Below are 14,683 nucleotides of genomic sequence, written 5' to 3' on the forward strand. Positions count from 1 at the left end.
ACAACGCTATGCTCATATTGACATAGGGGCTGAAGCCAGGAATCCTGAGCTCAAACAGAGTTTTATTTCTCATCTGAAAAATATGGCCACGTAGTTTTTGTGTGGGGTTTTTTGTTTGGTTTTTATTTTTAAAGAAATGTTCGAGGACTATTGACTTAATTGGTCGTCAGTTCAGGATTATGATTAACACCAGCTACGAACTATGAATGCTTTCAGTCTTTTGTCTGCACTCAGCTAAGTTCTGTCATTTTAATTGAAGTCAGTTATTTGAGCATTAGACAGGATACCACACTTATCAAAGTGTAAAATCAGTTTTGGAAGGCTAGAATGACCCTGAGAACCTGCAATACAAAAAAACACCCAGGCTTCATGCCAGAGGTGTCCAGCACATGAACAGATAAAAAGAAATGTGTGCTAGCATTGGCTGACTGCTGCGAGTTCACAGACCCTCATCACACAAAATCACTTCCCTTGAGAGTACAATTGTTATTGTAGTGTAAAATTTGTACTAGGTGCTTTATACATACTGAAATCCCCATAATCATCTCTGCAAAAAAACAATAACAAAGGCAACGTCAATGTGACTGCTGGATATGTGGAATAGTCTGGAACAAAACCTTCATAACACACATCTTCATCCCAGAATAATAATCATAAAATTGTTCTTACATTCCCTGGTTGTCGTTATCTCCAAAACAGTCACATTGGCAGAAAGACCTATCGACCATTATAATGAAAATGAATGTTAGCCTTTTCCTGCTAATAACAAACAAAGAGTGAATTGGTGGAGACAGCACGTATTGTTGCAGTTTTTCCACAACTGTCACCCAAAGCCAGCCAGAAGTCTGAAGAACAATAGAGAAAAAAAATAGTGCTTTGTATGTGCAGCTATAGATTGGGGAATGGAACTACTTTTTTTTTTTTTTCTTACAGTTAGATTAGCCTGGCTCTGTTTACTGGCTTATTACTTGCTCCCCTCTCATTGTCAGGTAGGTGCATGAAAGGACAACAATTTCAGACTCTCCCCCAGGAAAGAAAGGATCTTGTTAATTGAAAAATAATAACACGGACACTCTGTGTGTCCCTGGCACTCAAATAAAACAGGACTAAAAGTCCAGTAACATCCCTTTACTTGGAGATGTTTTAGTAATAAAAGTGGTTAAGTGCCTAAATCATATTGGTTTCCTTGAGATAAAAAGCTCTTATATGAACACAATATATGAGCTATTATTCTAGTACTTTAAGAAATTGGTTATGTTACAGAGTAGCTTAACAGGAGCTTTAACACTTTGAAATGATTAAGAAGGTAAAATATAAACTCAGAGCATTATCTGAGTTTTCTGGTATGCCATCTTCCATCAGCTTGAAGCGTAATATAGAAACTTCAGTTACTTCACACCTGTTTGACTGAATTATGTCAATGCACAACCACAGCCGTCACAAATCCCATGTCTTTAGGAGTCATCATTGAAGTTTTGGTAAGCTTGATCAACTTCAAGTGCAAATTGCTGTTGTCTATCTATTAGAGCGAGGGCGATCTCTCATGGACTGCTGGGATGCGTTGCTGTCCGACAGCGAGATGATGGAAAGGAATGTATGTGGCTTTCCCTCTTCATTTTCTGTCCCTAAAGCTTTGGTTGGTAATGTACATCCTGCTCAAAGTGGACAGCTAATAATTTTTGATTGTTAAATATTGTCCAAGAGTTTCAAAGGAATGTATGCATTTTTGTGACCTCATCCACTATTTTTTGAAGCATTAATCTACACATTTTGAACACTACTTTAATCTGAGGACGTAATCCATTAACCTGAATGTGGGAGACCTGGACATTTGCAGACATTGGAACAATGACACGATAAATTATTTAAACTTGGACTTCAAATTATGGAATAGAGAACATACTTGTTTTGTATCAAACAATGAAATACAGCTTTCACTGAAAAGAAAATCCCAAAATTTCTATGAGTCAGTGGAAAAAATAATTTATTGCAATTTCTTTTGCACATTAACATGAAACATTTATACATATATATTCTGTGCTGATAAGGTATATTAGATATAGACAATTTTTATACACAAAGTAATTGTACTATCCTATTTTATAATGCAAATATTCAGAAATTATCAGTCAGATAAGAACAGATATTATTCAAATAAAAATGCACTGTATGTTGAAGTTATGGAAGGTCTACGCATCTGAAACCTTGTCCACTTTTACTAACTGCATCAGCTGATAAAAGACACTATGTCCCCTTACAAGCTTTACATCCCTTAATTATGCCATGATGCCTAGAATATTGTCAGGTCCTCCCAAGGAATAAAATAAGATCATTTCTGAAAATGAGAGAGACCAAACCAAAAGGCAACCATGACATCATGTCCCAGCAGCATGCCTTTCAATTCTGGGGGCTCCATCAGAAAAGAATCAAAGCACTACAGGTGATCTAAAATTGTCCGGCAATCTATTATTAACATGTCAACTTAATTTAGTTAATATAAATCAATGAGAAATACATTGCAAGTGAACAGCATTTCAGTAGAAGTACATTGGCACATGCTTCAAATGGCAGTATCAGACAAACAACTGCCCCCTTTCAATACAGAAAATGTTTACATAGTGTCTACAAAGGGAAAATGCAGGATGATATCAAAATAGGAACCTTTTTCTAACCAGGAATTTACAGTGCATCAAGTGTTATTCACAAAATGAATGGGAAGCATGGTAATAGCAGAACAAAATCTGATAAACAACATTTATACAATAATTTTCATAATGCTGTTTTAGGTATTATTTTTAAAAATAGTTCTTTAGTTTCATTGTTCTGCTCAACAACTGAAAACACCTATCTTTCCAGAAATGTCACTGATTCACGTAACCACTATTACTTCAGAGATGAAGATGAAGATGTGATGCATCAGATAGAAGTGGTTAGTTGTGGCGTGCATACTACAAAATTTTATTCAATATTATCTTGGTGGTAGGAAGGGCCACATGACTGACGTGCAAAAATGCATATCAAAAAAAGGAAAGCCTGAAATACATGCTCATAGCAGAGATATAACAATACCAAACATTAAGGTAAAAAAAATAGCAAGCGAGCGTGGAGAAAAATGGTGAGTATGATTTCAGGAGTAGAGCAAAAGACAATGGTACTGAACATGGCAATGGGAGATATGATGTGAAATAACATCCATAACTCAACCTTACTGCCTGGCACCCTATTTGGAGACAGTATTGCACCCTATCCAGCGTCCTCTTCCTCTTTCCTCAGCTCAGAAAGCATCTTGCTTTGTTTCCTTGAGTGCATGCAAGTAGAATTTGGGAAGTAAGGGATTTTCTTTGAAGCAACAACATGGTGGGTCAATGCAGTGACAAAATACATTTTACAACTTGCAACCAATATCAGTAAATAATAAAAATAATAAAACACAGCATAGGTAACACACGTATTTCTTTCATATGTGTTGTATGTAGGAAAGTAACATTTCCTACATTCCCTGATGAACTACCAGCTCTGACCAAGATACTTTAACTTGTTCCCATCAGTAATGTGGGGACAGGGCAGAAGAGAAAGATATTTGAAAATGTGAATTATGGAAATTGCAGTCAAATGTCTGAGGCTCTCTGCAAGCTTTATTTTTTACAACAAATCTGCTTCCCAAGAGAGAAGCTGCAGCTGAACCTCTGTTAAAATAATAATGATAGTAATAATCTTATAACATGCAAACAAGCAGATGCAAAATGAGTAATTGGTCACAGTTGCTTTTGTTCTATGTATATTTCTGATGCAATTCTAATTTTTGCTGTAATGGTATCATGGAAGAGATATCTTAAGCAGAAAAAAGTAAAGGGGCAGCATTCCAAACCAACACTGATTCTTATAAATCAGGTCTTTCTCAGAAGTAACTACTGCTCATGGTGACTGATATTAGAGATGCCAACTTAGGAACCAAGTTTGAGGTATGCTGAGCTGCTCCAACCTTATAATTTTCTACAGGCCTAACAGAGAGACAGCATATTTTAAGCCTTGGTTTCCCATCTCTATGCCAGCTGTAAGTATTTTGTCCTTTTTCCTCACCATATATTCATTACTGGGGTTCAGGGTAAAATAATATGATGCTGATAAATTTGCAAATGCTGAGCTAATTGCTCTCTAAGGGATAGAATGAAAAGGAGAATATATCACCAAGGTGAATCTATCCTAGATTTAAAGATATTGGCGGTAGAAAACTTCACAGTAAAAGAATAATCAGCAGAAATATCTTCAGGATGTTTTAAGAAATATTTTCATGTTTACTTCTATAAGCCACTTATTGCAATATTCTGGAGTGACCTTTCAGGAAACTTACCATATAGTTTCTGAATATATGTTAACATGCCATATTTACTGTTAGGAACAGTCCCCCTGAAATTAACGACACTGCACATGATAATACATTAGCATGTGTATGCGTTTGAAAGGTCAGAGAGAATAAGATTCTGAAAAGAAAACCAAGACTACACCCTTGCCTAAAGCAAAGTGATTACTCTAAAGTAATCCAACATAAAAAGTTGGTTATCTGATTTCCACTTTTGGATTACAACTATTATGTACAGACAATAAAGTGCCAGAAATAACATGAAGAGTACCTTCACAAGACAAAGAGAAACTGCAAACAGTTCAGAAAATCTTAAAGGAGTAAAACTCAGTGCATCTTTTTGTGTATGGACAGATGAAATTGTGCAGGGAGTGAAAAAGAATTAAAAGATTAGAGGATTATATTCTTTCACTTTTCAAAATCATCTCTGACAAAATGATTATCAGTTCCAATCACCATATGAATGTATCTTTCTAGTCTCCTATTCTCCCAAACTTACTGCAATTTAGAAGAGATACCTGTGATGGGAGAAGTCCTTCTATCTATAAGAATTACATGTATATCTGAATTTCAGAATTAACAAACATTAACAAAAATTAGAGAGACTTTTTGAGTGTGCTTAAACTGTGAGTCTTAAGTGCTCCTGAAAATCAGGCTGACAGTTTTTTTCTGTCCGGTTTATTCCTGCCCCCATGTCCCCCTCTACAAAGCTCGATGACTAGATAATAGTATCAGCAAGTACCTCTCAGGACTGCTGTGAGGATTAACAAAACCAACTGTTGTACAAGATCTCTAAAAGGAAATTGCAATATTTAAAATTCTAAACTATCTGAAGCCTATATTCATATTAAACACGTGTGAGGCTGAAACAAGAAAAATACCCACCTGACTCAGTACCTCTCTGAAATTTTACATTTAAAATTACAATGTGCCCTGCTACAAATGATAGGACATAATTTATAATGCAGAAAAAAGTGAAAGGTGTTTAATTAAAATATATTTTAAATACAACTGTAGATTTGAAAGAATGGTAGCCATGTGAAATTATAGTTAATCTTGATATAGAATAAAAAGAGAAAAGTATTATCAAAAGTGGCACCCAGAATATTATGGCAAGTAATATATACTAAAATACAGACTTCAGCAGAATTAAAGTACAGGCTCTCCCCTGAAGTTTAATACTGGGAGTTACCATTAAAAAGTCAGTATTCATATACTCGGGTACCAGTGGTAATAAATCTAGATTAGATCTCCTAAAGAGCTGAAACAGTTTAACAGCCTAAATTTCATTTTCAGAAGCACATGAGTATTCGACATGTAATTAATTTCCTGTGACTTACAAGAATTAGCCAACCTAACTTCAGCCAAGGTAACTGATGACTTTCATTATTTTAGTCAAGTATATTTTTAAGATTAAATACATTCGCTTAAAACTCTTCCTTTTTGTATTACTTCAATACAAAATTCAAGCTATGTTAATTACTTTTACCCTTTTTTTCTCCCTGTTGGCAATGGGTGGAATGTACGCACGTGCTCAGCTATGGCAAATCAGCTGGCATACTGCTACCTGATTAAGTGTCTAAGTTTGTAGCACACTTACAAGTCTAGACATCATTGGCTTTTAATGAGATTTTGGTTAACACATGCCCAGACTTCTGAAATTGAGGCATAAGCTTAAAGACCACTCAGTGCTTGAAGAGCTTTACCCTACATCATTTTGAGAAGAGGATTTAGGCTCATATGTCATTTAGAAGAAATAGTTTTCACCCTGTATATTTCTAAAGCAAGACCTCTATCATGCAACAGTCTTTGAACAAGCAGATCCATCTGGGGTTAACAGACCACCATACACATCAGGTGTGAGCCTGCCTGCAAGTGGTTGCTGGACTGTTGCCTAAATATTTGAAGGCACATTTATTCACTCACTGTAAGAAAGCAAATGGTGAATTTTGAAATGCTGATAACCAGACATGTCAGCTAAACAGAAACCGACATTATATTGCAAAATCTAGTACAGTGGAAAAATGTGTAAGAAGAGGGAGATATAAATATTTAAACACTTGGCATTCCCTCAAGGACTTTTTAAAATACAAAAGTATTCTTTCAGGGACTGCACAACTGCAAAGACAAATAATCAAGGACTTTAATGTGCTGTCAAGATAGTAAATGCATTAATGAAACAGTGTTGTACAAAACTCTTCATTTTTTCTAGGGAACATTTAGTTTTGCAAATGCAAATGGATCTCAGTGGTTTAGATTAAATTTGTCATGTTTATGCCTTGTTTAAAAAAAAATGACACTCTGGTTAGTCATACCTCTGTCTCTGTGCTCTTTCTGGACAAAAACCAAACCTGCATTGGTTCTTTTTTACCCTTCATAGAAACTGGACCCCTGTACTCCAGGTGAAACTGAGGATCTGAATTTTCTGGTGTCATAAGACACCTGAAATTGAAAGAGAAAACATGTAAATGTATGTACTATGCATGCACGCCACACACTATATAAAATATTAAACATGCTACAGATATGTGAGCAAATTCACAAAAGAGTCAAATCTATCTCTAGATCATTATTCTATATTCATATGATATACTAATAACGGTATATCATAACACAGTCTGCCATACAGTTTCATGAGAACTCATGTACTTTAAATAATGTCTTGCAGGAGTCCTGTCACTTTCAACTCTGAAGACACTTTGATGTTATGCTGACAAAGTGATTTCTTTTGAGATGTCAACACCAATAAAAATACTGCATCACTCACCTGTAAGTATATTCAGAGACATTGATCTTGCCCTTTTCTCCAGTAGTTTCTGTTCTGCTTGTTAGATTGACAGTATTTCCAAAGAGACAGTAACGTGGCATCCTTTGGCCTATGACACCTGTGACTACCTCACCAGTATGGATTCCTATTGTTATCTTTAGAGAGAAAAAATAAAGTTTGAATATTCAAAATTGATGTAACTGATGCTTCTGACTAAATACAGGTCTTATGCCATTTCTCTCTCCTAGAGTTTATTTTTTCAATGTGCCACTCCTGCTTCTTCAAAGCCTTGCATTTTGTGTTTCGTGTCACTTTTTTTCATGGTAGTGTAGTGTCATGGCTCTGCCTCCCACATGAAAGAACAAATTCCACATTTTTCCAGCATGCACAATGCCATGCTGCTATTATGTACTGTGAAATTTTAAAAAGTGGGAAAAGGGGCATACTCTGCAGGTCTGTGTTTAATGAGCGCTCAGAAGATGCAGAAATGGATGGTGTAGGTCAAGAAAAAAAGATGTTTTGCAGAGGAAACATCATGGTATTTTGCATTTAAAAGCTCAAGAGATAGGACAGGGGTTTGGAGAAGCTCATTCTTATAGCACATTACAGTTATTGTAAAGCCCCAAATCAAACCTCACCCTTTGCCCTTTCACTTTGCTAAAGTGAAGTACACAGATACAAGCTAGTTGTTAGACCAATAACATTCACGTAAATAGAAATATGCATCACACTCATTACTTATTTTGCTCTCACAGCCTTCTGATGAGGACAGGTCAATGCAGCCTCCCCAGTTCTGTATTAATGCCACAACATCTTCATGAAATCCCACAGTGAGTGAATTTCCACTAATATACATTGTTGCCGGTAATCATTGCCATAACTGCCTATGGAACTGTACTTTTCTTTTTAATGCAATATTTCCTCATGCTGACGTGAGGATCTGAAGCATGTTCAAAAATATCAGTGAAGGAATATTATTGTTCTGTTCATTGAGATGAAGAAGTCTCAATGAATTGTACTCGATGCACAATGGGAATTTGTTGATTAGATTTAAATGATCAGAAAACAGACATAAATGATGCGGACCTGATTTAGTCCTTTAAAAGGTTAAGCACAATAATTAGATTTTAAGGTCTGGGAACTGCACGTCACATCTACATGTGACTCTTCACATTATTTGTAGGTATCTGTCTCAAAATCTAACAATAACAAAGCTTGCATGGACTGGGACTTGAGCATTATCATGTTTCAAAGCATTATCATATCAAAGAATGGGCTCTTCATTCAAGCCCACACATTTACTAACCTGTACAGGCTCACCATCTACTTGAACTTGGCCTGCTATTTCCATCATATCCAATGCCAGGTGGCAGATAGATCGTGCATGATGAATGCAAGGCTCTGGTAGGCCACTCACTGTCATATACTTGTCCCCAACTGTTTCCACCTATCAAGATATATATTTTTCAATTACTTCATTATTGTGGGCTTTAGAGTACTAGAATGGACATAGTGCTTCCTTCGAGACTTTCAAATAGTTTTTCTTCACTTTCATTCAGATCACCCTAATTCCTGTCATCTCTGCTTGTTATTGAAGAGAATTTATGGTATACCAACAATGTAACAAATTAAAATGACACTGTGATTGTGTGAACTTGAGTCTCTAGGGGTCTTCTGAATTTCTGTAGAAGCTGAGTCCTACGTTTATTTTGACTTACACCCTTCGCTCACTTGGTAGAGGACATAAAATTTATTTCTAGTAAAAGCTAGGACTGAATCTTATACATATAGACAGACAAGCATACACATGTACATATATATGGGATATATACATATATTTACCTATCTACCTGCTACCAGCCACATCTGCAACTACACCTCATTCCTAATGAAGGAATTAAATTCACATCGAACAACTGAATAATAAGTTATAATTTACAACCAGGAGACCCAGACATATGACTGAAAAAATTAAAGCACAGGGTCAGCAGAACCAAAAACTGCTTGTATAAGTGTTCGCGTCTGCTAAACGTGGAAGTAGATCTCTATATCCACCTAATGGGTGACTGTACAGAAATCCTGCTGAGAACTAAGCCCTTTATGTTCCTTCACACATTTAGAGATAAACAACATACTCTTCTTTAGCTCTGTAATATGAGGTAACACAGTTCAAAGACTGAGAACATAACTATTTTTTTTAAAAAGCCTAAAATTCAAAGGATGGAAAACAGTGACATGATAGTAAAATATTGAAAAGTCATAGATTAAATACTTTGAAAATCTTCTGCTTACCTTATAAACAAATGGATTCCTTCGTGAATCAGTCAGAATATCAAATCTCGTGTAAAGATCATTTAAAAGATTAACAATCTTCATGGCTCCCTCTCCAGAGGCATGTTTACTACAGAATGCATTGAATCCAACAATGCCACTGAAAAGAATGGTCACATTGTCATACCGCTTAGCTGGAACAGGACGCTTGTGTCTCAGCTCATTTGCCACTGATGGTGGTAGAACGGAGTATAGTAATCTAAACGTGTACGAAAAGAAAGGCACAAGCAAAACAGAAAGAATGTGGAGAAAGGTCTTTACATCAGCACTCTTCAAATATTAACTTAGTACCTCCCACAGGGTTTATAACATACATCATCAAAGAGCAGTATGAAAGATGTTTACTGAAGAGTATGTTATTTGAGAAACAGGAATTGATCTACATCAGCATACCTACACCAGCATGACCTTTCAAACACACATTAATACATCTAAATTACCAAAAAAAGGAGCATATATTACTAATTCTTCTAACATGAACTGTTAATAGTGTCTTGGATCATTTTTGCTCATTGCTTAAGCATTTCTGCCATATTCTCAGCTCATATAATCTGGTTTTGCTCACAGAACCATAAAAACTGCAAAAAAGGCCATGAAGAGATCAAACAGTTTTCCACTTTTGATCAATTCATGCATTGCTAAATGCTTCCTCTTCTGTTAAGAATGCTGCTTTTAGGGTTTATTGCATATTTTTTTAATTAATAGTCTATATGACATATTAACACTTGTTCATATTACAAATTATGCAAATAAAATCCAAATCACACACACAGAGCTTCACCCTACTCTCATGTGTACTCCTTCAACTTTCTCACTGCCATCTTAAGGTGTATTTCCCTCCTTACACAGCTAAGTGGGCAAGCTGAAGATCTCTGACTGTTTCCCAAATCTTGAGCATCATTTTGCACACAGTCTCCTGCACAAACCTTCATTAGTTGCATTTTTGGCAAGTTCACTACTGCATGAGTTATAATTAGTGAATACTTTTGGCACATGATATAGTACTGACACTGTCTGTTCCAGCAGCTGCCAAGAAGGCTACAATTCCTAAAGATAAAATAACTTTATAAAGCAAGTCAACAGGAATGAATAGAAAAAATATTTTTTAGGCTTCTTTTCTCTCTGACTCTTCCATCCATCCCTTTCAAGTCTTTTTACAATAATTTCCATTACTCTACTACAGAAAAAAAAAATAATCTGTCAATAGAATTCATAGCACAACAAACGTTAATTCTACTACTAAACAAGTATAATCCACAAGAAATTCTTATTACAGAGATGGGAACTATGTTTTATAAATGAGAGTCAACCATTGAGAGATCAACCAATCCCCAATGGATTTGTGGCCCAATGCATATACTTTATTATTGTTATGCACTTATAACTAGATAGTAGTATTATCTAGATAGCCCCAAATCCATTTCTACAGGTAACTATAAAAATCAAATTCATAGCATTAGCCTATTGCAAAACTTCACCTTTACATAGACTATTTTCGAGGCTTACAAGATATGTTTTTCTGTTCCATTAACCTGTGAGCACGGCAGTCCAGAAAGACAAAGAGGTCTACAGCTGGTTTACAGAACTCTGTCAAATAGTAGCATTTGGGCATTCATCAATTTCATCTTGGCTACAGAAACTGCATGTAAGAAAGTTTGCAAAACTACTGTTTTAGGTAATTCACAAAGCAAAAAGCATTGTCAGTTCACTTGTCATAACTTTCCTTATCAGGGAAGGAGCCATTAAAACAGCTGTGCATGTAAAAGCCTAGACTGCAGATGACATTTGACAATCTGAAGAAATACCCTAGGAGGCATTGAAGTAAAATGTTCTTTCTTGACTCCAAAATTATTGGCCCTGAATATCTCTTATATTCCTTCCAAGATTCTGTTATTTTTTGAAGATAGCTATAAATAATATATTGCTGCGACTGTTTCAGCTCAAAATCAAGATTTGGTTCTTACGTGTCTGTCTTTTTCTTTTCATCTTCCAGTGCACGCAATGTGTGCTGCAGTCTGTCAGTGAGGATCTCAAGCTCTTGAGTCAGTTTATATTCCTCTCTGAACTGCTCTCCCAAAAGAACCAGATCACGGGTAGCATCATGCAATGGAATATCACTCAGATATAAACCTCTTCTGGTTAAATCATCCAAGTTCATCACACTGCAATGTGGAGAAATATATAATAACATGGCTACAATTAAACTTGCCAAAGGAGCACTTAAAACTCAAATGAACAGCAGAGGCTGCTGAATAACAGAAGAAAGATTATGCTTCTGAACTTGTGATGAACTGTACAACATATCCCTTCTACGAAATACCTTATTTGTGTTCATTCATGTTAACACATGGCTCTTGATTTTTGCATTTAAATATAGAATTCTCATTGATGAGTTCCATGAACATATCAAATGTACATACTTCAGTACACAAATAAAAAGCAAGATTATGTTAAGGTAGCCTCTTCCATTTCTGTCTTCATCTACTCTCTCACTTTTACACAGGAGATTAACGTATTGTAACTGTGTAATCTGATGTGTTAGCTCAACATGCTCTTAGCTAAAGAAGCCCTCCATTCAATCCCCCATTCCAAGCACTTCTTTATAATCATCACTGCTCTATTACATTAAAACTACTGCAAAAATATATGAATCCACATAGGAAACCAAATCATTGTGACACTCTCAGACTAAGAAACAAAGGACAAAACCTGACAAAAATCATGGAATCATGAAGAATTCCCATTTGTACAAACTGTGCCAGAGTATCCCAATGTTTATACTGAATTATTTAATAATCAGTCAAGTTCCTATGTTTAAATGCTCCTCCCTCTTTCAGTATAAACACATCAAAATCAATGAAATGAATACCTGAACCAATTAATCTCTGTAGTACTAGTCTCACAAGTGTTCTTAAAATTAGTAATTGTAAAATGAAAACCAATATTATAGAACTCTTAAGGTTTAAAGTACCTTGGCGAACAAAGAAAGAGAATGCTGTCTGCTTCAGGCAAGTAGATCATTTGCCCTTTCAGGCGTAAGCAGCTGATTTCTGTGCCAGTCAGTTCATCTTCACACTCCAGCTTTTCCACATCCAACAGCCCCTCCTGGTGATGAAAAGTCACAATTATATAAGGGCAATTGTACATGTGTTATGCACCAGGCCACATATGTAAGTGCCTTCACTATGAAGGCAGTCAGCATGTTTGGAATAGAGTTACAGCCTATATTAAAACCCAATTAATTTCTCATTTGAACACCATACACTACCCATATTTTAATACTGTGATTTGCTACCTCAAAGATATAAAGTATGGTATCTTTCTTTACATTCATGTTCATAGCTTCTTGTTTTCTTCTGTTTCATTTCTTAACAATAGTTTGACAAAAGTATTGCCTATTCTATGAAGTTCAATCTGTGCCTGGGAGCATCTCTAAGAAATCTTGTTGGTTTCTCTCAGGTACAGTTTTCTGTAAATAAACAGGCTCCTTGATACAGTAGGTGCTACTCTACATGCTGCATTCGTTCATATTACCCACCTCTTCTCCTGCCCTCGCTAGAGAAAAGGACATAGAACTGTGTATGAATGTACAGGCCCAAGCAAGAACACATTTCATATTTGTCTCCCATATTGTTACAAAGCAAAAGGAAAGGTAATCGCCCTTCTACATTTACTTTCGTACAATGCCATATAATGGCTTGGCCCCTTGCAAAGAAAGCATCAAACATGAAGTATATGTACTTCACCATTCCTATAAAGAATTCTACTTAACAGCTACGCATGAATTCACACCTGTGACTTTTTCTTGCCTCAAGACTCAAAATCATAGAATGATAGAATCGTAGAAACATTTGTGTTGGAAAAGATCGTTAAGACCATCGAGTCCAATGGTTAACCTAGCACTGCCAAGTCCACCACTAAACCATGTCCCTAAGCACCACATCTACACGTCTTTTAAATACCTCCAGGGATGGTGACTCAACCACTTCCCTGGCAGCCTGTTCCAGTGCTTGATAACCCTTTCGGGGAAGAAATTTTTCCTAATATCCAATCTAAACCTCCCCTCGTGCAACTTGAGGCCATTTCCTCTTGTCCTATTGCTTGTTACTTGGGAGAAGAGATTGACACCCACCTCACTACAACCTCCTTTCAGGTAGTTGTAGAGAGCGATAAGGTCTCCCCTCAGCCTCCTTTTCTCCAGGCTAAACAGCCACAGTTCCCTCAGCCGCTCCTCATCAGACTTCTGCTCTAAACCCTTCACCAGCTTCGTTGCGCTTCTTTGGACACGCTCCAGCACCTCAATGTCTTTGCTGTAGGAAGGGGCCCAAAACTGAACACAGTATTTGAGGTGCGGCCTCACCAGTGCCAAGTACAGGGGCACAATCACTTCCCTACTCCTGCTGGACACACTATTGCTGATACAAGCGAGGGACTGAGCATACTACTGTGCAAAGAAGTTTCTCTGAAAAATTCTGAACTTTCAGCACTTCTTCTTATCTCTCCAAAGCATACTTAAAGAAAAGCCAGGTGAATATTCTCTAGTTACCTTGGTCCTCAGTACAAAGACTGTATTTATATGTGAGAGGATCCCATGGAAACTAATATCAATGTGAGGCCGGACCAAGGAGAAAACTGACAACAGACTGCAATTTCCTGGCTGCAGCTAGAAGGAAAAATAAAAAAAAAGAAAAAAAAAAGATTGTTATGTTTTATAATAAAAGTATACATGGAGTAATTATATTCAATTTGCTTAGATGACTACTGAATGGAAGAGAATATACACTTTATGCATTTCTGCATTAAAAGACAAGGTTTTTCAATTAAGGATTTCACATCAGAAGTATATTGACTTCAAAGTGCAATTCTAGTCTGCAAGATGACTTTGTAAAATTGTGTTAGACTATCACATTCATTATCTGTCAAACTGTTTCCACTCTACAGTAAAAAAAGCTTTCCAGTGTTTTCCTCCTAAGTGACCTCCTTCAAACTCCCTTTTCAATAAGCTATGTTCACGAAAGCATCAACTCCGATAATAAGGATTCTAATAGCCATCCTCAGTAGGCTGAATAGTTAGTTATAGCTGTTCATTGAATGTCCTTGGGAAAAATCTGGCAGAGCTGCTTACAAAGCTCTTCTTTCAAATCTTTCTGCAAAATTCAGAGAGAAATCACCAAAAACAAATTGCAGGAAAAAGCAAATAACATAAAATTGCATTTTAAAAGTAT

The 14,683-nt window shown here is 36.3% G+C and overlaps 1 protein-coding gene across 3 annotated transcripts in view; it reads right to left on the bottom strand.

Annotated features, from left to right (window-relative positions):
- Nucleotides 1-1,995: 1,995 nt before the first annotated feature.
- Nucleotides 1,996-14,683, bottom strand: part of GUCY1B1 (guanylate cyclase 1 soluble subunit beta 1) — a 46,709-nt gene continuing 34,021 nt past the window's right edge. For 2 of the 3 annotated variants that reach the window (XM_072862681.1, XM_072862683.1), the window contains 8 exons: nt 14,005-14,121; nt 12,430-12,563; nt 11,423-11,620; nt 9,420-9,657; nt 8,434-8,574; nt 7,128-7,282; nt 6,676-6,802; nt 1,996-3,298 (listed from right to left, as the gene is read on the bottom strand). In XM_072862681.1, the coding sequence (XP_072718782.1) occupies nt 3,275-3,298; nt 6,676-6,802; nt 7,128-7,282; nt 8,434-8,574; nt 9,420-9,657; nt 11,423-11,620; nt 12,430-12,563; nt 14,005-14,121 (1,134 nt within the window). In that variant the 3' untranslated portion in view covers nt 1,996-3,274. Of the gene's footprint in view, nt 6,286-6,675; nt 6,803-7,127; nt 7,283-8,433; nt 8,575-9,419; nt 9,658-11,422; nt 11,621-12,429; nt 12,564-14,004; nt 14,122-14,683 lie in introns of all 3 variants that reach the window. The other variant, XM_072862682.1, reaches the window with a different exon arrangement.

The sequence above is a fragment of the Ciconia boyciana genome, chromosome 5 (assembly GCF_034638445.1).
Source record: "Ciconia boyciana chromosome 5, ASM3463844v1, whole genome shotgun sequence".
Taxonomy (NCBI): domain Eukaryota; kingdom Metazoa; phylum Chordata; class Aves; order Ciconiiformes; family Ciconiidae; genus Ciconia; species Ciconia boyciana.